The following is a 21830-nucleotide window of genomic DNA, read 5'->3' on the forward strand; positions in this document are numbered from 1 at the left end:
ATGCAGATGACACCACCCTTATGGCAGAAAGTGAAGAGGAACTCAAAAGCCTCTTGATGAAAGTGAAAGTGGAGAGTGAAAAAGTTGGCTTAAAGCTCAACATTCAGAAAACAAAGATCATGGCATCCGGTCCCACCACTTCATGGGAAATAGATGGGGAAATAGTGGAAACAGTGTCAGACTTTATTGTTCTGGGCTCCAAAATCACTGCAGATGGTGACTGCAGCCATGAAATTAAAAGATGCTTACTCCTTGGAAGGAAAGTTATGACCAACCTAGATAGCATATTCAAAAGCAGGGACATTACTTTGCCAACAAAGGTTCGTGTAGTCAAGGCTATGGTTTTTCCTGTGGTCATGTATGGATGTGAGAGTTGAACTGTGAAGAAGGGTGAGCACCGAAGAATTGATGCTTTTGAACTGTGATGTTGGAGAAGACTCTTGAGAGTCCCTTGGACTGCAAGGAGATCCAACCAGTCCATTCTGAAGGAGATCAGCCCTGGGATTTCTTTGGAAGGAATGATGCTAAAGCTGAAACTGCAGTACTTTGGCCACCTCATGCGAAGAGTTGACTCATTGGAAAAGACTCTGATGCTGGGGAGGGATTGGGGGCAAGAGAAGAAGGGGACGACAGAGGATGAGATGGCTGGATGGCACCACTGACTTGATGGACATGAGTCTGGGTGAACTCTGGGAGTTGGTGATAGACAGGGAGGCCTGGCGTGCTTCGATTCATGGGGTTGCAAAGAGTCGGACACGACTGAGTGACTGATCTGATCTGATCTGATCAGAAGATGTTCTTGCTTGCAAAGATGATCATAAAGTCATGCCTATTCCCATATGGAAGAAAGTTTGTTATATGAAAAAGCTCGAAGGTTTAGGACCCCCTGAGGCAGTTTTTTTGAGGAAGCTTCAAACAGCCCAAGAGAGAAAGGACTCTTGAGGATGAGAGTGATGCAGAGGCTTCTTGGAGCAAAAAGATAAGCCAGAGTTCAAAGGGGAAGACTTGAGTTAGGTAAGGCTTCCCTGGTGGCTCAGCTGGTAAAGAATCCACCTGCATGCCAGAGACCTGGGTTTGTACCTGGGTTGGGAAGATCCCCTGGAGAAGGGAAGGGCTACCCACTCCAGTATGCTGGCCTGGAGAATTCCATGGACTATCCATGGGGTCGCAAAGAGTTGGACACGACTGAGGGACTTTCACTCACTCACTGAGTTAGGTAAGTGGTGGGGGGGTGGTGGTAACAGGAGTGGGTAGCTCAGTAGCTTTGGCCCAAGGGAAGGAATATGGGGAGGTGAGCCTAGATAGGTCACTAGAGTCCATTTTGATGGACCTTCACTGATATGTCAGGGATGTGGGATGTTATCGGCAGAGGGGAGTCACTGAAGTCTTCATAGGAATCAGATAAAGACGTTTCCGATTTAAGAATATCAGCATGACCACAATGTTCTGGGTAAATTTAGGGTAGGAAGAAATTGTGGGCAGTTGTTTTAGGATGAGATGGCAAAACTGAGTGAAGGGCTCTCTCTCTCCCGCGTGCATGTGCTCTTTCTCTTTCTCTCTCCCTCTCCCTCTCTCTCCTGCTACCTTCTAAATAAAATAGAGCTGTAACACTGATTTGCTTAAGAGCCGTAACATGGTTTGTCCCGCACCGAGGGCTTTAATGTCTGTCGCTCCAAATCTTTGTTGTGACGAGACAAAGAACCGAGGAACATACAGGGTGCCATGCTGCTGCTGCTGCTGCTGCTAAGTCGCTTCAGTTGTGTCCGACTCTGTGCGACCCCATAGATGGCAGCCCATCAGGCTCTGCCGTCCCTGGGATTCTCCAGGCAAGAACACTGGAGTGGGTTGCCATTTCCTTCTCCAATGCATGAAAGTGAGAAGTAAAAGTGAAGTCACTCAGTCATGTCCGACTCTTCGAGACCCCATGGACTGCAGCCCACCAGGCTCCTCCATCCATGGGATTTTCCAGGTAAGAGTACTGGAGTGGGGTGCCATTGCCTTCTCCAATGGTGCCATGACTCGGGTTTAACCTGGCTGAAACAACCTCCACATGGAAGAGGCCAAGCACAGCAAGAGCCCAGCTCAGCGAAGCTCCTGCGCTAGAAGCGGAAGGCTACGAAACCCAGCGCAGGGGAAGGCCCATCATGCTGGACACTGGGACAGCGAAAAATGAACTCAGCAGAAAGCTCATGCGGCCCAGTCTCAGATTCCGGAAGACCTCTGGTTAAGGTAAGAGGTCCTCGCTCCTATGGCTGGAGGGGCCTTTACAATCTCTCGTTTCTTGTTTCCTCAAAACTCCGGCGAACAGGCGGGTGGCAGGGGGCACAATTGAGGGACTCTGTGGAGAGGCTAGTCCACAGCATGTCCCAAAGGCGCTATCTGCTGAGCCCCAGTATCTGTTACCCAAGCTGGTGGGGGTTCTTCTGTCCTTTGTCTTCTCTGTGCCAAGAATCAGACCAATGAAACTGTGAGCACTGGTCAGCTATTTAGCAAATTTTCCAGCGGGCTATGAAGGGGATTCCTTGGCACGTTTTTCCCACTGCTTTTTCCTCCTGTCCTTCAGCTCTCTCCCGGGACTCAAGCCCGGCCAAAACTAATGAAACTCAGGCTCTGATGTCTCATTGCAAAAATTAATTGAGAGACAAAGTGATAAGAGGTGGATTTATTAGGATCCAGAGAGAAGCCTGGTGGCTCAGACGGTAAAGCGTCTGCCTGCAATGTGGGAGACCCAGGTTCTATTCCTGGGTCGGGAAGATCCCCTGGAGAAGGAAATGGCAATCCACTCCAGCACTCTTGCCTGGAAAATCCCATGGACAGAGGAGCCTGATAGGTTATAGTCCATGGGGTCACAAAGAGTTGGACACGAATGAGTGACTTCACTTCACTTTACATCACCTGTAATTGCCTAAGATAAGATTCACCTGGAGAGCTTTTAAGTATTGCAGATTTTCATCCGCGAGTGGTCACCCCAGTAGGGCTGGCATCTGACAGGGAATTGATGATTTTAAAAATAGCTCCATGCGGTTTTATCTCCAGATGGCTGGGGAAATGCTGAATATTCATTGGAAGGACTGATGCTGAAGCTCCAAAACTTTGGCTACCTGATGGGAAGACCTAACTCATTGGAATTGACCCTGATGCTGGGAGTGATTGAAGGCAAAAGGAGAAGGGGGTTGCAGAGGATGAGATGATTAGATAACATCACCAACTCAATGGACATGAATTTGAGCAAACTGCGGGAGATAGCAAAAGACGGGATCTTTACTGGCTGTAGTGTATGTTGTCCCAAAGAGCTGGACGCAACTTAGAGACAGAACACCACCACCACCACCTAGAGGAGGCAGGTGCTGCTTGCTTCCCCTTTTGGTCCTGCTTACAAGTATGAACCCTGCTACTAATATGAACCCAGCAGTTCCTGGAAGAGGGTCCCTGCTCACTTCAGGTCTTCTTAGTCAAAGTGCCTTCACATCTCTCCGAACGTCAACTTCCCTAAATGAAAAAGGTTTGAGAGTGTCACTTTACCGTGCTATCTCAATCTGTCCTCAGCCTGTCACAGGCCCAGGCATAGAATGCTGGTCTAGGGGCGCTTTTCTTCTGGGAGCTGGCGGGTTCGACACACAGAGCCCTGGCCCCAAGACCCTCAGCGCCCGCGATGATTCTGGGTCTTGCCCTATCGTGGACTACAACTCCCAGCATACTCCAGCCCTGCCCTCATCCTGCCAGGTCTCGCGTGAAGTGACGCCGCCTCGGGAGAGTTTATCAGGGAGGCTGCCGGCGGCTGGTATCCTGTTCTCCCTCCCAGGTTGGCGTCTGGGACCTTCTGTGTCGTTACAGGCACAGCGCCGCTCACACCATGGCTTGGATCCGGACTGCGCAACAACCTTTCGAGAGACGTGGGTCTTTGGAGCCTCTTTAGTCCCAGGCCGCAGGCAGCTCCGCGGCGGCGGCGGACGGAAAGGTAACTGGAGGATCCGGGCCTGGCCCCTCCGGGGGCTCGGGCTCCGCTGTTTAGGAGGGGCCTGGCCCCCATCCCCCGCCAGGCCCGGGCCTGGGGCCTTGTGGTGCCCTCACTCAGGCTGGCTTATTCAGGCTCGGAGCTTGGCTGGACCGCACTGTGCAGCTTTCGCTCCGCCTTCTGGCGGCGGGGCGGGGCGGGGCGGGGCGGGGTGGGGGTGGGGTCCTCCCACCGCGGGGTTCCTCAGCGCTGACGCCCCCGCGGCCCCGGCACCGGGCCTCGCCTCTACCAAGCCGGCTTAGTCCTGGACCACCCCTGCTCGCCTTCAGCTCCCCAGCCTCCTACTTGCCTTGCCCCGGGGAACCTTCATCTTAAGCCAGCCCCTGCCCCTAGTCTCCGTAACCTTTCTTAGCCTCGCCGGGTGGAAGAGGCGGTTGAGTCAGCCCAGGCCTTTCGCGTCTGGGTGGCGTTGTCTTGCATCTGGTAAAGGAGAAGTCAGCGCTCTGCGGGCGGGGGGAGGGCCGGGCCCCGGGAAGTGAAAGGGGAGGTGGCCTTGTCGGAACGCTCCCTGGGCTCCGAGGTTGACGGAACTTTGGCTTCTGCGATGCTCTTTACTTTGCCGTCTGAGCTTCATCAGGATGGGGGGGTGGGTCGGGGGCAATGTAGCAAGTTGAAAGCAAATAACGGCTCCCTCAGAGCTTTGTTTGAACTCCTCGGTGAAATGGGGCTGAAATCTGCCTTACAAGATGGGCCACTTATCTGTGACCTTGGACAAGTCACTTCTCCTTTTTCGTTTGTTCTAAAGTGTGAATAAACAATGGACTGCTGCGAGGGTTAAAACACAAGATAAGCGTTGTCTGAATGTCGGTCAGTACTAGCAACAAGGAATGAATTTATTGACTTGATCCCTAGCCCCTTGCCGTGGGTCAGGTTATTTTGACCCTGAGCCCTAATTTACTGAAAAGTGAAATGAGTATAGTATCTCTTTTTAGGTTGTTATGGCAAAAACATGAAACACAGGGAGATGTTTGGCAGACTCTGCAGGGCTGTGCCAACGCTGGTTGTTTGTTGTTCTCAGAACCTCTGGAATGGATGGACTCTTCCTGAGCAGCTTTGCTAATTTGCAGCAGCTGGACGATGTTCCTCATTAATACCTGTCTGTAGGCATAATCGTCACATCATCTCTCTCTGGTAAGGGGACCTTTTCACTGTGCATAGTGTCTTTGTCATATCACGGGTGTTAAGATCAGTGACGGGTACGCTGAATCCTTTGACTTTATCCTTTTTTTTTCTCCCTTGGCATGTTTGTCGCTCATTGGCTCTTTTACGTGTTAAAGCCATAAAACTCTGTGTGCCTGTTGAAAGAACAGCATTGGAGCTAGTCTTTGGTGTTCGCTGTAAGAAAATACCCTTTGTTATTTTTATTAGGTGGCGGGGAACTCAGCTCAAAGTCTGTGTAGGAAAAGCGCCTGGATCCCAGTCTTTCAATGGCTTCGAGACAACCAGAAGTGCCTGGTAAACTTAGTTCTTTTTGATAAAGTTATGTTTTTTAAGGTTTTAAACTAGACAGAAACCACTTTTTCTGTACCAGATGTTAGTAGTTACTCTCTGCCATTTAGACTTACTATTTAAATGATGCCAATCTATTATCTTATTAATATAATCCTATTAAATGATTAGTATTATCTTATTATCACATTAAATTTTATCTTATTATCTTATTAACCCACCCAGGGTGTGAACCCAGCATCTAACTTGAAAGAGTACCCTTATTGCACTTAAGGGTATGACAAATTTGTCACTTTCTTATGTATCAAATCAAAATTCAGAAAAGTTCTTGTACCAAAATGACTTAAACTCACCCCTTTTTTTGGTGAGGAGGAGGTAGGAGATTGGGAGGAATGAAAGTCAAAGCAAAAAAGACACCAGCCTGATTTCAAGGCAACTTGAACTTAGTTATGAGAATATTCAGTGCAACATTTAGTGAGTCCTGGGTTCTTTACAGGGTGGTAATTTCTGGGTTAGTGAAGTCATTGATCCTTCCCTGGACTGTTTTAGTGGGAGGGGTTAGTCATTTTAAAAGTCTGAATCACTCAATGTTTAAAACAAATTTAAAATCTGTCCGTTACCATCCTGGCTGCTCTGGGCCTTCGTTGCGGTGCGGGCCGCTCTCTCCAGTGCGGCACCTGCAGGCCTGCCTTGGTAGCTGCGGCCCTGGGTTCTCTAGCTAAGGCCCCGTAATGTGTGGGATCTTAGTTCCTGGCTAGGGATTGAACCCGCGTCCCCTGCACTGGAAGGTGGGTTCTTAACCACTGGACCACCCGGGAAGTCCCTGAATCAATTTTTGATTCTCAGTATAGATGATAGTGCCTGTCTCTCAGGGTTACTGTGAAGATCAAACATAAAATAAATGAAAATTGTGAAGCAAAAGTTAATATTGAGTAGTTACTTACTGCCCAGAAAAATTGTTGTTTTCTATTTATGGGAATATGTGTGAAAGTCGCTCAGTCATGTCCAGCTCTTTGCAACAGACTATGGAATTCTCCAGGCCAGAATACTGGAGTGGGTAGCCATTCCCTTCTCCAGGGGATCTTCCCAACCCAGGGATCCAATCCAGGTCTCCCGCATTGCAGGCGGATTCTTTTCCAGCTGAGCCACTAGGAAATATATTTCCTCATAAATACTACCTGACTTTATTATTTTTAGGAAGGCTATTGGGATGTCTCTAAGATGTTTGTGAAATTGCTCCCAAATTAAGTGGAGGGATAGGAGTCTCCCTTCTGTCTTTCGATACGATCCATCCTGAGTCTCAGACTTCCATCAGCTTGTGCTTCAGTTTGTCTTTCGCTGTGGTTGTGCTGACCGTAGTGGGCGTCTGGGCCCCAGGGTTGCATGCACCAGGTTGCTGCTTGTGGGGTGGGTTGCATGGAGGGTGTGACTGCTGGCTAATTTCACCTCACACTTGCTAGTGGGCTGTTGTTTTTAACTGTTCTGTGCCTCAGTTTCCCAGGCTGGAAAAGGGGAAGAATATCTGCTTAATGAGGATTAGAAAAGATGAGGGATGTGTGCTTGACAAGGAAGGGTACTTGGTGATTGTCATTTGCTTACGTGTTTGTTTTGATTGAGATAATCCACATACCATACAACTCAGCCATTTTAAAGTGAACAGGTCAGTAGCGATTTTTAGTGTAGTGACAAAGTTGTGCAACCATCACCACTAATTCCAGAATATCTTCCTCACCCCCAAAAGGAAGCCTTGTCCCTGCAGTAGTCAGGCCTTATTCCCGCTGTGGCTCCTCCCTCCACCCAGCTCCAGGCAACTACTAATCCTCTTTCTATGGATTTGTTGGTAATTGTTACAAATCGTGATAATAAGGGTAACTGCTTGTCCCCCTCTGTTTACATAGAATGTCTTTGCTGGTTTGGGACTCAACTGCCACACAGGTTGATGTCTTGGAGAGAGTGGTTGTGTAATTGTAGCAAAAGGAAAACGTCAGCCTGAAGGCAGGATTAGGCATTAGTCCTGTTTTGAAAGGATCCGCAAACAAAGTGAACTTTGCTCCCTGGTCTGGCAGAGCTGAGCGCCCCTGAAGTGGGAGCCTGCGTCAGGGTGGGGCGTTCCAGTGGGCGGGGATAGCAGGGTCAGCTGGCAGTGCTTTGAGAGACGATCGTCAGTAGCTTCTGGATGGACGTTGCCTCTGCTCTTTTGAGTCATAGGGAACATTTGAGACTGTTTTGGACGCTGCTGGACACCCAGCGTGTCGGGCATGTCATTGCTCTTGTGGGCATGTCATTGCTCTTGTTTTCTGAGGAGATGAAGGAAAGGCAGGATTTGCCACCTCTGAGCCTTCATTTACTCATCTATAGTATAAAATGGGAACAAGACTTCATGTTTTTTTGTGGGGGGGTGCGGGCCATGAGGGTTGTGGAATCTTAGTTCCCCGACCCTGGATTGAACCCGGGGCCTCAGCAGTGAAAGTGCCGAGTCCTAACCACTGGACTGCCAGGGAATTCCTAAGATTTCACATCCTCAGTTTCGCCTGAGTTGAGATGCTTGGGATTGCCACGGGGGCGCTTCTGTGGCCTAAAGAATACAAGCTTTGAAATCAGGTGGGTTTGGGTTTTGATTCCTTACTGCACTTTGAAGTTATGTGACCTGGCTCAGGTAAATTGAATTGTTTGATTTGCTAATCCATAAAGATGGATTAGGGCTGCTGTGTGGGTGAAGTGGAGAATCCAAAGCGGCAGGCCGAGAGGAAGGGCTTTGTCCTGTTTGCTTACCTTGCCTGGGTTAGCTCTTCCAGAACCAGCTGCTTTTGCTTTGTCCCAGAAGAAGTGTTTCAGAGCCTTCCTGCCTACAGACGAATTAATTTAAAGCTACCAGTATGTTCAGCTGGTGATCCCATCCTCACCGGTGTCTCTGTTCTTAGCTCTTGAGCCTAGTGGGCCTCTAGGCAAGATGTCCCTGCCCATCGGGATGTACCGCCGGGCATTCAGCTATGATGATGCCCTCGAGGACCCTACGCCCATGACTCCTCCTCCATCGGACATGGGCAGCATCCCTTGGAAGCCAGTGATTCCAGAGCGCAAGTATCAGGACCTCGCCAAGGTATCTGACCCTGCCGAGTGCTGCTGGCAGGCCCCACCCCTTCCTTTTCCTTCCTCTGCTCCCAAAGCTGCCGGTGGCTCCCGGCACCCAGCGAATGGGGCACCCGCTCATCTCTGTACGTGGTACTGTTCTCTGTGGGGTTGGTAGGCCTCTTTTCCTTTCTCACTCAGAACTAGAACGGCCATGTCTTCTCCCATTACCCGCCCTTGCCATTTCCACAGCGTTAAGTCCCAGCTCCTTGGTCTTGGTCTGGCTTTGCATGATCCTGGTCCTCTGAACACCGTGCCCCCCACATGCCGCGATCCAGCCTTGCCACTTACTAAGATTTCTTGTACTTAATAGGGTATTTGATGCCTCTGAGTCTTTGCTTGTCACTGCTCTGATTGCCTGGAATAGTCCCAGTCCCCGTCCTGTCGTTCTGTTCCATCTGCCTGACAAATGGCATCTTTGGAGTCTTAGCTCGATCTCAGTCTTTTCTGTGATCTTTCTCTGTCCTCCCAGTAAACTGTTCCCCTGCTTTTCAGGTCTCCGGTGTCCTCGACCCTGTCAGCACCCCTGCTGTGTTAGGCACCCTCCGTTAGCATCCTGGGGGCAGGGCCGCGTCTGATCTGCACCCCTCTGCAGCATCTGGTGGAGGGCGTGGCAGATGTGCTGCGCCACTCCTCGTGCGGTCCTGTCTCGGGCACCGGTCCCGTGGCGACCCGGGAGCTGCCTCCTCGCCGGCCCTCCTGCCGCAGGCACACGCGCCGCTCTGCGCTTGCAGCCCTCTGTGCAGCTGGGCTCACGGTTCTTACATGCTGGCTGCAGGCGTGTCACTGGAGCCTCTGCTTCCTGACTGTCTCTCGCCTCTGACTTCCCATGACCAAGGTGCCAGAAAGGTGGTCCCACTGCCTGAATGAGCTAGGCCTGCCCAGTTTGGTGGCTCCTCCTCACCTGCACCTGCGGTCGCGCTGCAGTGTGGTCGTATGACAGCTCGGGTCCTGAGGGCAGGTAAAGCCCCTGTGTAAGCGGCCCTGGGGGTGAGCCCCGAACAGCCTGTGCCCCGCCGTGAGCCTGGCCTCACCCCCGAGCTAGCGTCTCGTGTGAGAGATGACAATACTTTTGTCACGGAGCTGCTGTGGGCATTAAAGAAGAGACAGCGGGGAGGCTCGTCCAGTCTTCCGTGTGGAGCCGATGCTGTGACTGCGGCTCCCAGCCCACCTCTCTCAGTAGAGCCGTGTCTGAGCCTTCCTTTCTAATGGGGGTGCCCCGCTCACCCACGCCCGCCCCGTCAGGCTCTCAGAATGGGGCGCCTCTTGCTGTCGCCATGAAGGATCCCCTGCAGCTCCAGGGCACGTTCCCCCACATTAGCCATCTACCAAAATCTGACCCAGTCAGTTGTTGAGGTGGAAGCGCTCTGTGTAAAAAGTGCTGGCAGTACCAGCAGAGAAGGGCCCTGGCAGCCTGCCTGTGGCGCCGAAGCAGCAGGCTCCCAGGACTGGAGCAGGAAATAAGGGCGGCTCCTGATGGGGCTTGGGGCTTGGATGGCGGCCCACCACCCTCTGCACCTGTGAAGGCTCCCGCTTGCTTCATGAGGCAAAGAACGTGCGTCCAGTCTTCGGCTGTGCCCCAGCTGGGACAGCTGACGTTTGGAACAGCCGCTCTCCACGGGGAGCCCAGCCCGACTCTGCGTGCATGCTTCCGCTGGTCCTAACTCTCTACGCCCTAGGCATCCGCGTCCCCACCCGCAGCTGTCCTCCCAAGTGAGGAAGCAGAGGTTTATTTAGGTTTTACTCGAGTTAGTTAGATCGTAGCTGAGAAGTTTAAATCCTATTTTGTAACAGGGATACAACATTTCAGTACTCCCTTCTTCTCCCCTCCTTTCTGACCATCTTTCCTCTCAGCTCCTTTGGAGAAGCAGAGAATAAAGAGGAAGCCCACTTCTCTGCTTCCAGTCAGAGCTGAGCACCGTGTCAGGTGCTGAGCTGAGGGAAGGCAGCATGCTCCAGCTCGCTCGCATGAAAGATGAGGCGCTATGGAGACTTTCTGGTCTGTTTTAAAAGACCATTATTGGACCTTTAGAGCCATGGCCCAGAAAGTGTGGTCTCAGAACCTGCAGCATTAGCATCACTTGGGGGTTTGTTGGAAATAACGTTCTTGAACCCTGACTCAGACCTCCTGAATCCCCTCTGGGTGGGGCCCAGCAGTCTGTTCAATAAGCCCTCTGGTGGATGCTGGCAGGATGTCGGCAGAGTTCCAGAACTACTTAGTAGATGCAGTGGTTCATCATGCAAAAGCAGGGGTGGTGCTCGGGACACAGTCAACGCTTAGTAATAGGCGTCTGCATCCTTAGGGCCTTGGTAATATAGTGTATTGGACACAGTCTGGGACGACAGTAAAGCCCAGAGCTTCAGATTCTGGCTCTCCCACTTCTATAAGTATATAAATACAGACTCTTTGTATCAAGTCATACGTGCTGTCTCTGTGCATCTAACCAGGTGGGGATGACAGCCCCCTTCACGTGTTTCCTCATGGATCTGATGGCTCCCGAAGGGGGGCTGAGGCTGTGACTTCCGTGTCTGCTCACGTACCCCATCCCCTCTTGAGCAGGTGGAGGAGGGAGAGCCCAGCGTCTCCCCGCCTGCCCCGGCCCCGCCGCCGGCCACTGACAGTGCAGAGAAGGCCCCTGTGGTGAAGGCCAAAGCGACCCATGTCATCATGAGCTCTTTGATCACAAGTAAGCCTCTGCGCCCTCGGAATAGAGTCAAGTGGGGCGGGGGAGAGCTGAGTCCCCGCATCAGCTGCCAGGGGCTCTGCACGCCCGCCTGCCTCAGCCTGTCCTCAGCGAGCCCCGCCGAAGCCAGCCTGGCTGCCCAGGCGGCACCAGTGCTGAAGCTCCATCGAGGCGGGAGGTTGACCCAGTGCTCAGCATCGTGGTTCATTCAGGGCACTACCGCCGCTCTGTTGCTACAGCCTTGCTTTCCCCGTCCATCAGCGTGGCCTGGGGCAAGTTGTCTTAACTGTGGCAGCTGTTTCCCCTCCATGAGGTGGGGGATCTGGCCGGCAGTAAGTGGCAGGGTTAGATAGCACAGTGTCAGGGGCCAGGGGCTGCTGCCACTGCCGTCTCAGGCTCTGCTAGAGGAGGACACCCACGGAGCCATCGCCCACCTGCCCCGCACTTACTTTTTTAAATTAAATGGCGCAGAGTTGTTCCTCTCCCTGGACCTTGAGGCACCAGTCTTTAGTCTTAAGAATATGTGATTTATGGTCCTGATAAAACTAGAAACAAGATAGCCTGAATTAAAAAATCCTAACAAGTTATCTGAACTCAGTGGTTCTGGAGGGTCCTTCTAGTTGCTGTGGGAAGTTAACAGTCACTAGATACAGAGTCCTGCTTGTCAGCAGCAGCCTCTGCCAGGGCAGGGCATGTTGGAAGTCAGAAGCCCTTGTTCATGTGCTCTGGGAGGGCATCAGTTAGTCTTGGGCAATTCCTGAAGAACTCACCTAGGAACCAGAAGTTCAAACTCTTACCTGGACTTTTTTCTTATTCACACAGAAATGCACTGTTTGAATCAGCAGCTACTACTTGTATTTTGCAACCTTGAGAATGTGTCCTGGCAGTGTTAAGAAGCTCAGTCATTGTTCTTTCTGTGCAGTACAACTTCTTTATTGAAAATACAGGTTACCAACAGCATAAAACATCATAGAACCCCAGTATATATTATTATCACTCAGATACTTATTTGGCTTAGTTATGTCCACCTGTAAGCATATTTTTATATAATTGCAGGTATAATAAACCATTTTATTTTTTTAGTTAATACTGCCATGAACTTTTGATGTTGCTATAATCTTAAATTTTTTTTTTTAAAGCCGCATTTAAATTAGTGTATTGTATTCACGAAGAAGTCCTTTCCTGCTTTTAAAATTTTAAGGTGACTACCTGGCAAGAGTGGAAAACATCCTCATACATTTAGTGTGTGTGTGTGTTTTCCCTTGCTTCTGTTTCTGATGGAAATAAACTAGCCCCTTCGAAGGGGAAGAACTCAGTCCTGAAGGACCTGTGGCGTCTGCACTTTGGTCCACAGCTGCCGCATTCTCACCCATGAGGGGTGTATTATGTAGAGTGTACAGATGAAGCAGGAATCCCGCTGTCGTCCAAGGCATCACTGACACTGATGATGAGATAATCAGATGCTGTGCCAGGCCCCGTGGCAGGCAGCTGCGCACACCGTTGGAAGCACTGAGTCAGTAGACCTTGGCCAGTTCAAGGCACATTATTCTCTCTGGTTCGGATCTTACCGCTACCCTGGTGCCGTCTGGCCTAAACATGGCCTCTCTTTGGGCAAAGGTCTTAGAGAGGGTGGTGAGTCTCTCCAAGAAAGCTTTGTATTGGAGAGCTTGCACTGTTTCTGAATGTCAGCTGCCTTCTCCGTGTTGCATTTCTAAATATTAATACAGTGTCCTGGGGTACAAGTGAGGACAGTAAGGAGTGCTTCCCTGGAGGCTCTCCGGCTGTCTCTCTAGCTTGTGTCAGGGAGGCTTCCTTCTGCTCAGAGGGGCTTTGTGGGAGATTCAGAATTGCTGCTACGCCGCCTGTCTGGGGGATGCCCTCTCAGACTGCCGGTGTGAGCTCTTGCTCCCGGGGAGAACGGTAGCTATCTGTTGATCTCCCCCAGGTTGCGATGGGAGGGGGGATGGCCATGACTATCATCTCCTCTGTCCCCAGAACAGACCCAGGAGAGCATTCAGCGTTTTGAGCAACAGGCAGGGCTGCGAGATGCTGGCTACACCCCCCACAAGGGCCTTACCACTGAGGAGACCAAGTATCTTCGAGTGGCGGAAGCACTCCACGTAAGCTTGTTCTTAGGAACTGAACACACAAACCTCGTCATTTACAGCCTGAGTGTGGCTGTGGTCCAGGAGCTCCCAGCTCAGCTAGTTGGGGGTTGAGGAGAGGGGTGGGAAGAGGCTTGAATGAGGAATTGAGAGCTTGTTTAGTCCCCCTCCAGGGTGGTCGCACTTTAGCTGAAAGGTCCGGGGCTCTCAACCTCATTGTTTCTGCTTATCTGCCTATAAAGCTTGGGTTGGAGGGTCAAATGAGATTCTGGGCTGATCGTGTGAGCATGTGATGAACAACAGAGCCAACACGGGTCACTCTGTGTACTAGTGAGTGACCGAGGGTGAGAAAGGAGAGTTGGGAACCTCAACAGAGGTAATGCTGGGTGGGAAGGAGTGCCAGGTTCTAATTTAATTTTTAAAAAATTAAAATAGGGTAGAATTGGGATGTTTTTGCTCTTTCATTTTTAAAATTGGAATGGATAAAGAATTTTCGGTAAGGCTTTTGTTGTTTAGTCACTAAGTCATGTCTGACTCTTGGCAACCCCATGGACTGTAGCCCACCAGGCTCCTCTGTCCATGGGATTTCCCAGGAAAGAGTACTGGAGTGGGTTATCATTTTCAGTTTCTCCAGAGCATCTTCCCGAGCCAGGGATTGAACCCACATCTCCTGCACTGGCGGGCAGATTGTCATTGAGCCACCTGGGAAGCCCCTTCAGTAAGGTTAATAATGACCAAATAATTGTATCAATAAAATAGTTTTAAGTGATTTTCTTTCAGGGACTACCACTTTATAATTAATGCTGCTTTTATCAAGCACTCATATTGACTTCATCTTACTAATCCTCTGACATAGACACTATTATCTGTATATTGTAAATGAAGAAACAGGGGTTTAGGGTTATGTATTTAAACATCCACAGTATCTGAACTCAAATCTCTGGATACCCTAGTCCCTGTGGATTCTTTCTCATATTCCAAAATCTTCTGAGAGTCTGGCTCCTGAAGGGGCGTACTCAGAGGCATGTTATACAGTATACAGACAGAGGAATAATGTAGTGTTCGTGGCCTGTGGCAGAGATACAAGACCCTGTAGACGATGGTTGCATTTTGTAATGAGTGTCCCAGGTGATTTTTGCACACTACACATAAAACTATGCTGTGGGGGAGTCAGGGTTGGCTTGGTGTTCAGCTGAAGCTCTCAGACAAGACAGATGCTTCTGGAGAGGAGCACTGTCAACCTTTGACACTGAGAACTTTCCAGGGTGTCATTCTGAATTCAGTTGCCCAGTTCACTCCATGTACCCATGGGACTGCATCTGGCACATCCTCTGCATCCTGGCCATAGGAGTAGAACATGAGGATGGCTGAGATGCCAGCTCACACAGTTTCCCGTGCTGAGGATGGAGAGGATTCACACGTGGGCACTTAAGCGTAGCCTGGGCATTGGCATCCTAGCCACGGGGCATGGAGACGTGTGGAAGCCTTGGCCCAGGAGCAGTGAGATAAGCAGGCTTGTCTCCCCGGGGAAAGTGCTGGTCTGTGGTTAGGCGTCTGTTTACTGCACCCAGAGCACCGGGTGGCTGGGTACGGGCGGGCGAGGTTCACAGAGGGAGCGCTGAGCTGGAGAGAGTGGCGTGCCGAGGCAGAAGGGGTGCTGAGGGCCCACTGCGGGGCTTCTGGCTCCTCCACTTACTGGCTGTAAATGTGCGGACGTCAGAAGCTCTGGTGTGAAGTTAGTACAGAGGTGTTTGAGATGTATTTGATGAAAACATGTTTTTAAAAGACGGCCTTTTACCTAGCATGGCAGAGCCTGAAGAATATCTGGCCTGTGATCCAGATGGTGCACCTGTTAACATTTCCTTTTCTTGAAGTTAGTGTGAAGCAGGTTGTTTACACCCTAACTAGCTGTTTTGTATCTGCTCTGACTTTTACAAAGTCTCTCTTCTTAACCCATGTGAGCAGAAACTAAAGCTCCAGAGTGGAGAGACAGCAAGAGAGGAGAGGCAGCCGGCGTCCACGCAGTCCACCCCGAGCAGCAGCCCCCAGGCCTCCCCTAAGCAGAAGAGCAGGTGAGCACCTCAGCGGGCCCAGCAGCCAGGGGCTCAGCCCGAGGCTTCCGAGTCAGGGGCAGGAGCTGGCGGTCCCTGGCCTCAGCAGGGAACACTTCTAGAGCTGGAGCAAAAGGATGTGTTACCTGGCATTTTATCCTTTCTCTTCCAGAGGCTGGTTCACTTCTGGTTCTGCCACAGCCTTACCTGGCCCCAGCCTTAGCACCATGGATTCTGGAAGCGGGGATAAAGACAGAAGCTCGGCCGATAAATGGAGCCTCTTTGGACCAAGATCCCTCCAGAAGTCTGAGTCAGGTAAGGCACCCTCTTCACTAAAGAAAGCAGCGTGGCGGGCATTTGACCATGTATGCTGGTACCTGCCGACAGGTCTTGAGATCATCTGCTCTGTGGTTTACTTCTGCAGGAGGCTTTGCCATCCAAGCCTACAAAGGAGCCCAGAAACCTTCTCCAATGGAAGTGATGCGCGCACAAGCCACCCGAAGGGCGGAGGAGCCAGCAACGTTCAAGCCGCCCAAGATGGATATCCCAGTTACGGAAGGGACGAAACAGCTGCCACGGGCCCACAGCCTCAAACCCCGGGACTTGAATGTTCTCACACCCACTGGCTTCTAGAGTTTTCTGTCCCGGGGACTCTGCATCAAGGGTATCGAGCCCAGCTCCCTTTACCTTGGCTCTGACATAGGAAAAGTTTTGTCTTTGTGAAAATCAAACTGAGGCTAGATGGAGACATAATTGGTTTTTGCGAAACATTAGTGCAAAGCTTGTCCTTGTGTGGAAAAGCCGTTTTGTATTGCTTTAACGTTAGACTAAACTTGAGCAGCAGTCCCCAGAACTTAGACCACTGCTTACTAGGTGACTGTCTGCGTTGTTCCAAAACCAAGGCTTCAGGATTCCTTCACCATGTCCAGGTGTGCATGGGGACCATGGCGTGGGGATGTCCGCGGACTAATGCAGGCGACTTCGGCCCTCACAGCTGTGCTGGCGCCGGTCTGGTCAGTCAGGGAACCCAAGGCCTGCTTGAGATCTGGGTACAGCTAGGAGCCAGCCCCGGCAGGGACCCCCCGTTTGTGCTGGCACCGGCGTCTCCTCACGTCCTGGGGGACCTCGTGGGCCCCTGTGTCCCACAGCCAGCCCTTGCTGTGGTACCTCTGGGGCCTGTGCTGTGGGAGGGGTGCTTCTCTTCTGCGTGTCACAGAACAAACACTAGTCTTAACACAGCCTTTGTTGCACTTTAAAGTGACATTAATTTAGCTTCCATTTGGTTGAAAACGTCCTAAAGGAGAAAATTCAGTCTACTGGCTTGCTATAGATAAATGGATGTTAGACTTTTAAAAAGAGGTGGCAACTGCAGTTCGAGTATAGTCTGGAGGTTCATGTGAAACTAGTGTCACTCTATTTTGATTTTCTTGTTCAGGCTAGGGCTTGAAAATGTTTTTCCTGGGAGGCAGGAGAATTAAAAAATTTCTGTATGCAATCATTTTCCCCTCAAATGAGCCTCCTACCTTTGTACACATACCTTGCTGAGGAGAGGAACCGGGAGGCCACTCTCACTTCTCTTCACTGCACACGTGCAGCCACCGTCTTGAGTGCTGTCTCCCGTCCCTGCTGTCTTTTGCTTTGGACGGTATTGTGTCTACACAAGGAGTCGAGCTGACCTTCCCCCAGAGACCCTGGAGTCTCAAATGATCAGAATTAATTTATTCGTGTCTTCCGTTATGCTTGTATCTCTTACTTGTTTTGACAATAAAAATCCTTACTACTTTCTCAAATATAGATGGAGGTTTTTTTCATTGTTATTCCATTCTGCCTGCTCAGTCATGAAGCCTAAGTACGATAAACTTGGTCTTTTGAAACACCATTGCCTTTTTATTGTATCCTTTTCACATCAATTCTTTTGCAGCACACTCAGTATTTTTGTTTCTATCCCCCTTCATTACACTAGGTCTTAACAGACTGGCCACAAATAGGCAGTATCACAGGTCCAACATAGGATGTTTGTTTTCCATTAGGGAGACAAACATCTTTCTCTTTTGAAACAGGTTCTCAGTACCTTGAATGACGTAACATTGACGTCTCGAATTTTTTCAGCACATGGATTCTTTTTTTCACATCTTGAATGGAAATGTTAGACATATAGTGCATACAGTATTACCTGTTTCAAAAAAGTATACATAAATAATTTATTAAAAAATATATACACCATGTGTATTTAACTCATATCTGAGAAGAGGCTAGGACAGGGTTGTTAAAAAAAAAGATGTTTACTAAAGAGTTAGAAAGTTATCATAGCCTACAGATAAATAAGGTAGGTTTGGTCCTGTTAGATTTTAAACTACTTTCTATACTTCTGGGACTTCCAAGCAGTTGGAGGTGGACTTCAGGAGGTATTCTCGGTGTTCAGTGCCTTGGACGACCTTGGGCTGCTCTGGGCCTACGGAGAGGCCTCCGAGTCAGGGTTCAGGTCTGCGGCAAAGAAGAGCAGGAGCCTGAGGAGGTGCACCTTGTCCTGCAGCTGCGGGACGAGCGGCTCCCCCAGCATGCGGACCAGGCGGCTGCGGAAGGCCTCGATCTGCTTCTCCACGTCCACCACGGAGATATCGTCTCCCTGCTGGGGCTTGGGCTTGATTCTTTTGATTATTAAGTCTTTCCGGTCAATCACTGAGCTCCGCAAGTGCTCTGCAAGAGGGAAAAAGTCAGAGGCACTGTTCTGTACGACTTTTATTCTATGACTGGGGAAGATGGAAATTTGGTAGGTAGGGTCTACGCAAAGATTTGTTGACGAGTGACTAGGCTACAAGTCAAAGGCCCATTTCTGAAAGGTCCTTTGTTCTGGTTCTCTCTGGACCTCAGGTTTTAGTATTAAAAAAAAAAAGCCTTGGTTTTAGTTCTTTTTCCTTTGTTGATTTAGACAACGAACCTATATTAAATGAAACTATTTCAAATGGATATAAAATGGAGAACTATTCTTTGAAAAGAATTGCAAAGAAATACTAAGTTTTACATGGTAAGTTTGTCATGATTTTGGTTTATTGTAATTCTATTTAAAAGAATCCATTTTGTATGTATGGCAGGATAGACCAAATGAATAAATACATTCGTGTTGTTGAGAATAAAGCAAGGGTTCTCACTGTGGGAGAAAAGATTGAGTTAAGGAACAGGAAGAGGAAGAATTCTGTGGAAGTGGAAACAGATCAGTATGGACTTTTTTTTTAATTACATAATTTACTAGCTCTTGTCAGAAAGGGCCTAGAAGCAATAATAACTGATGGCTGTCCCAGTAGCAGTCAGCATGCTCAGCACCTAGATCTTGGTTTCAAAATACTATTTCCCACTCCCCACTAAGAGATGCCAGAACTCTTGGCAAAAAGGCTGATTTTAGGATCATGGCAAGGAAGTTACAAGGTGAACCTGGGACTTTTTTTCATAAGAAAGTAAGGGAATGCTTAGAAACTAAGGGGGACACGTTAGAGAGTTCCTGTTGGCCACATTTTGAACAATATGATGGTAAATAATGGCAAAAAAAAAAAAAAAAAAAAAAATGGGACTATTAACACACTGAATTTTAAAATGTCCCAAATCCATAGTAAATAAGAATGAGTGCAGGGAGAAGGGAAAGGTCATTTTTACCAGAAGGCCAGTTAAGAAATGTAGAAGGGATACATAACTAGAAAGGGACCATTTTTTCAATCTACTAAATCAATTTAGTAGTTCACCAAATGAAAGGCTAAACAGGATATTGAGTCTCAAAGTTTTATCCTCTGGGAAGAAAACACAGGAGAAATCTCATAGACACTCCTTGACCATATGGTCCAACTTAACATCAATGAGACCAAACTGATGTTCCTGCCTCTTGATGTAACGCACTGGAAAGGGGTGGACACCCTCATCTCTTCTGTGTTCTTGCTGCTCATGAGAGAATAGCTAGGCAACCCCAACTGTGCAGTGTTCTATGAAATAACTGACCTGGACTCTTCAAAAATGTCCCATTACGAGAGACAAGCAAAGGCTGGCAGCTGTGCTAGATGACAGGAAGCCGAAGAGCACACCAACCTAGTACAGCGTGTGATGTCTGACTGAATCCTGACCCAAAGCAAAACCAGACACCAGTCAAGGGTATTACTGGCACATATTAGGTAACATTGTATCAAGGATAAAATCAGTGGGATAATGAATAGTGGTATGTAGGAGAATATTCTTAAGCTGAAGTATTTAACCATGAAGGATTATGATAGCGCAACTTACTTTTAACTGGTTCAGCAAAAAAAGTATGTGGATAGATGAATAGATAAGCCAAATATGGCAAAACATTAACAGCTTCTGAATCAAGGTAAAGGTTATATGAGTGTACATCATACTACTCCTTAAACTTTTCTGTAGGTCCAAAAATAAAATGCTGGGGGAAAGTAAAAACTTCTAAAGGTATCCATTACAAAACCATGAGTCGGTCCCAGCAGGGCTCTGGAAGTGTGTGGAGTCGAGGCCCAGGAGCACAGGGTCACAAGTAAGGCAAACGGAGGGAAGGGCCCTGCAGGCCTTGAGTCCGGGTGCACCAGAGACCATGCCAGCGTCATTTCTCCATCTCATTTATAAAAGGGGGCGATGGCACCTTCATTAACGGTTACTAGAAGGACTGAACTACAGGGTGTAGAAATTTGAGAAAACAATCAACTGAAAAAAAAAAAGTGTAATAGATTGTAGAATATCCAAAAAGTCTGGAAACAGGAGGCACAGCAGCCCTGAGATGTCATCATAGGGGCATTTCAACATTTAAACAGCGTTTACAGTGAGCGTCTACCCTGCCTCTGGGACAGGGCTAGGCTCCAGGGAGACAGTGCGATCAGAGACCTGGGCCCAGCCCTCATGGACTGACGTTCTAGCCGCAGGAAGCCTGACAGTGAACCAGTCAACAAAGACAGTTGTGGTTTTGGTGAGTGCAACCAAATAAACTGGGTGCCGTGATAACAGGAACACTGAGGATACAAGGGAACCGGCGCATTCTAGTTGGGGAGGGCCTCTTAGTTGAGTCCCAAAGGATAAGGAGGTAAGCATGCAAAAGTCTAGCGGAAAAGCAGTCCATGTAGCGGGAAAAGGTGCAAATGATACAGGAAAAGCTTGTTTGGAAAACTAGAGGTTAGAGCTGGGTAGTAAGAAAGAAAACAGGACTAGAAGAGACTGGCAGGCAGCCTGGGTCACAGACCAGTGTGGAGTTTGTCTTCTGAAAGCAAAAGGAGGTATGTGGAATGTTTTAAGCAGTGAAATGTGCAATACTTCAGTCTTCTACTTGGGAAGAATGGTCACAGGGGACAAAATCCTTTTAGTAGAATTTGATTTTCTTAAAGCATGTGCTACTCTGAAAAACATGAAAATGACTTCAAAATAACAAAGAATTGGCTGCAAAGAGAGGGATAGGGGAGACTTGGGAGCAAGAGGAACTTGGAGTCTATTAACACAGGAAGTTCAGAGAAGCAAAGGTTAGCAGTGCCTACCTACCCACCGCCCAGGGGGAGGAAGTCCTGGCCAGTGGACTTGAACCATCCTGGCCCAGCCGGCGGGGGCCTTGGATTTTATGCTTCAGTAGGGATGAGAGTTCTTACCGCAGAGTTCTTGGGGTTGTTGTGTGAGGCAGTCTTTGCAAAGGGCTTATGTGGCACAAGGCCTGGCTCGAGATACTTGGGCTGGGAGTGCGGTTACTAGTCTCTGGGTCAATACTAGGGCTAGCGATTATCATGTGTCAAGGTCATTGTCACCGGGGCCTCTGATCTAAAGGTCACATGGAGCCCTTTACCGTCTCTGCAGCTCTTCCATGTACCTCCGTGTCAATACCGGCCGAACCCTGGGTGTATCTTCAGCCTCGACACCCCTGGCCTGTCACACCCTCGTCACCATTGCCCTCCCCGATCTCTCACGTCCTCAGCCTGTCCGCCACCCATCGGGCCTGACGTCAACCATCTTGCTGGGTTCCCTTCACTTGGGAATCAAGGTGAGTGAGCTCCCTAGCCGGAGGGCCCTTCACGCCCGCTCCTGTCTAGGCCTGCGGTCTTGCTTCCCACTCTCCCCTTGCTCACTGAATCCTAGTCCTACTAGTCTGTTCTGTGTTCCTTGGACTCACTAAGTAGCTTCTGGCCTCAAGGTCCCTGGACATGCTGTTTCTTCTTTCTGGGAAACTTTGCCCTCCCCATTTGCCTGGCTAATACCAGTACTTCACATCTTAGTCTGAGTATTACTCCTTCAGGGAGGCCTTCCTGAGTTCCCCCATAAACAATTTAAGTCCCACTTTTTCCCTTCACAGCATTTATTTTCACTGCAATTATGTTACTAGTGTGATGGTTTGTTTCAAGCCAATCACTTCACTAGACAGTTAAGCTCTAGGAGGGCA

At 49.4% G+C, this 21830-nt stretch overlaps 2 protein-coding genes across 8 annotated transcripts in view; one reads left to right on the forward strand and one right to left on the reverse strand.

The window, feature by feature from the left end:
* The first annotated feature begins 3737 nt into the window (after positions 1-3737).
* KIAA1191 (KIAA1191 ortholog) lies at positions 3738-17216 on the forward strand. Of its 7 annotated transcripts, none has more exons than XM_070377214.1 (9): positions 3738-3958; positions 4948-5146; positions 5384-5470; positions 8386-8564; positions 11151-11280; positions 13273-13397; positions 15348-15454; positions 15606-15748; positions 15858-17216. In XM_070377214.1, the coding sequence occupies exons 3-9, from the start codon at positions 5443-5445 to the stop codon at positions 16064-16066; spliced, it is 921 nt and encodes a 306-aa protein (XP_070233315.1). In that variant the 5' UTR covers positions 3738-3958; positions 4948-5146; positions 5384-5442; the 3' UTR covers positions 16067-17216. The 7 variants fall into 7 exon arrangements, with proteins under 7 accessions (XP_070233315.1, XP_070233314.1, XP_070233317.1 ...); XM_070377213.1 differs by having other exon boundaries at positions 5034-5146; XM_005901943.3 differs by having other exon boundaries at positions 3739-3958; positions 5034-5146; positions 11154-11280.
* A 132-nt stretch (positions 17217-17348) lies between these two features.
* The window catches only part of SIMC1 (SUMO interacting motifs containing 1), an 83553-nt gene continuing 79071 nt past the window's right edge, over positions 17349-21830 (reverse strand). Inside the window, exon 10 of the mRNA XM_070377212.1 lies at positions 17349-18130. Within this exon, the coding sequence (XP_070233313.1) occupies positions 17886-18130 (245 nt within the window). The 3' untranslated portion in view covers positions 17349-17885. The remainder of the gene's footprint in view (positions 18131-21830) is intronic.

Source organism: Bos mutus, chromosome 10 (assembly GCF_027580195.1).
Source record: "Bos mutus isolate GX-2022 chromosome 10, NWIPB_WYAK_1.1, whole genome shotgun sequence".
NCBI lineage: Eukaryota > Metazoa > Chordata > Mammalia > Artiodactyla > Bovidae > Bos > Bos mutus.

Coding starts and splice junctions, on each gene's coding strand:
- KIAA1191 (XM_070377214.1), top strand. CDS start 5,443: ATGGCTTCGAGACAACCAGAAGTGCCTG. Junction 5,471..8,385: donor GAGACAACCAGAAGTGCCTG/GTAAACTTAGTT, acceptor CTCTGTTCTTAG/CTCTTGAGCCTAGTGGGCCT. Junction 15,455..15,605: donor TCCCCTAAGCAGAAGAGCAG/GTGAGCACCTCA, acceptor TTTCTCTTCCAG/AGGCTGGTTCACTTCTGGTT.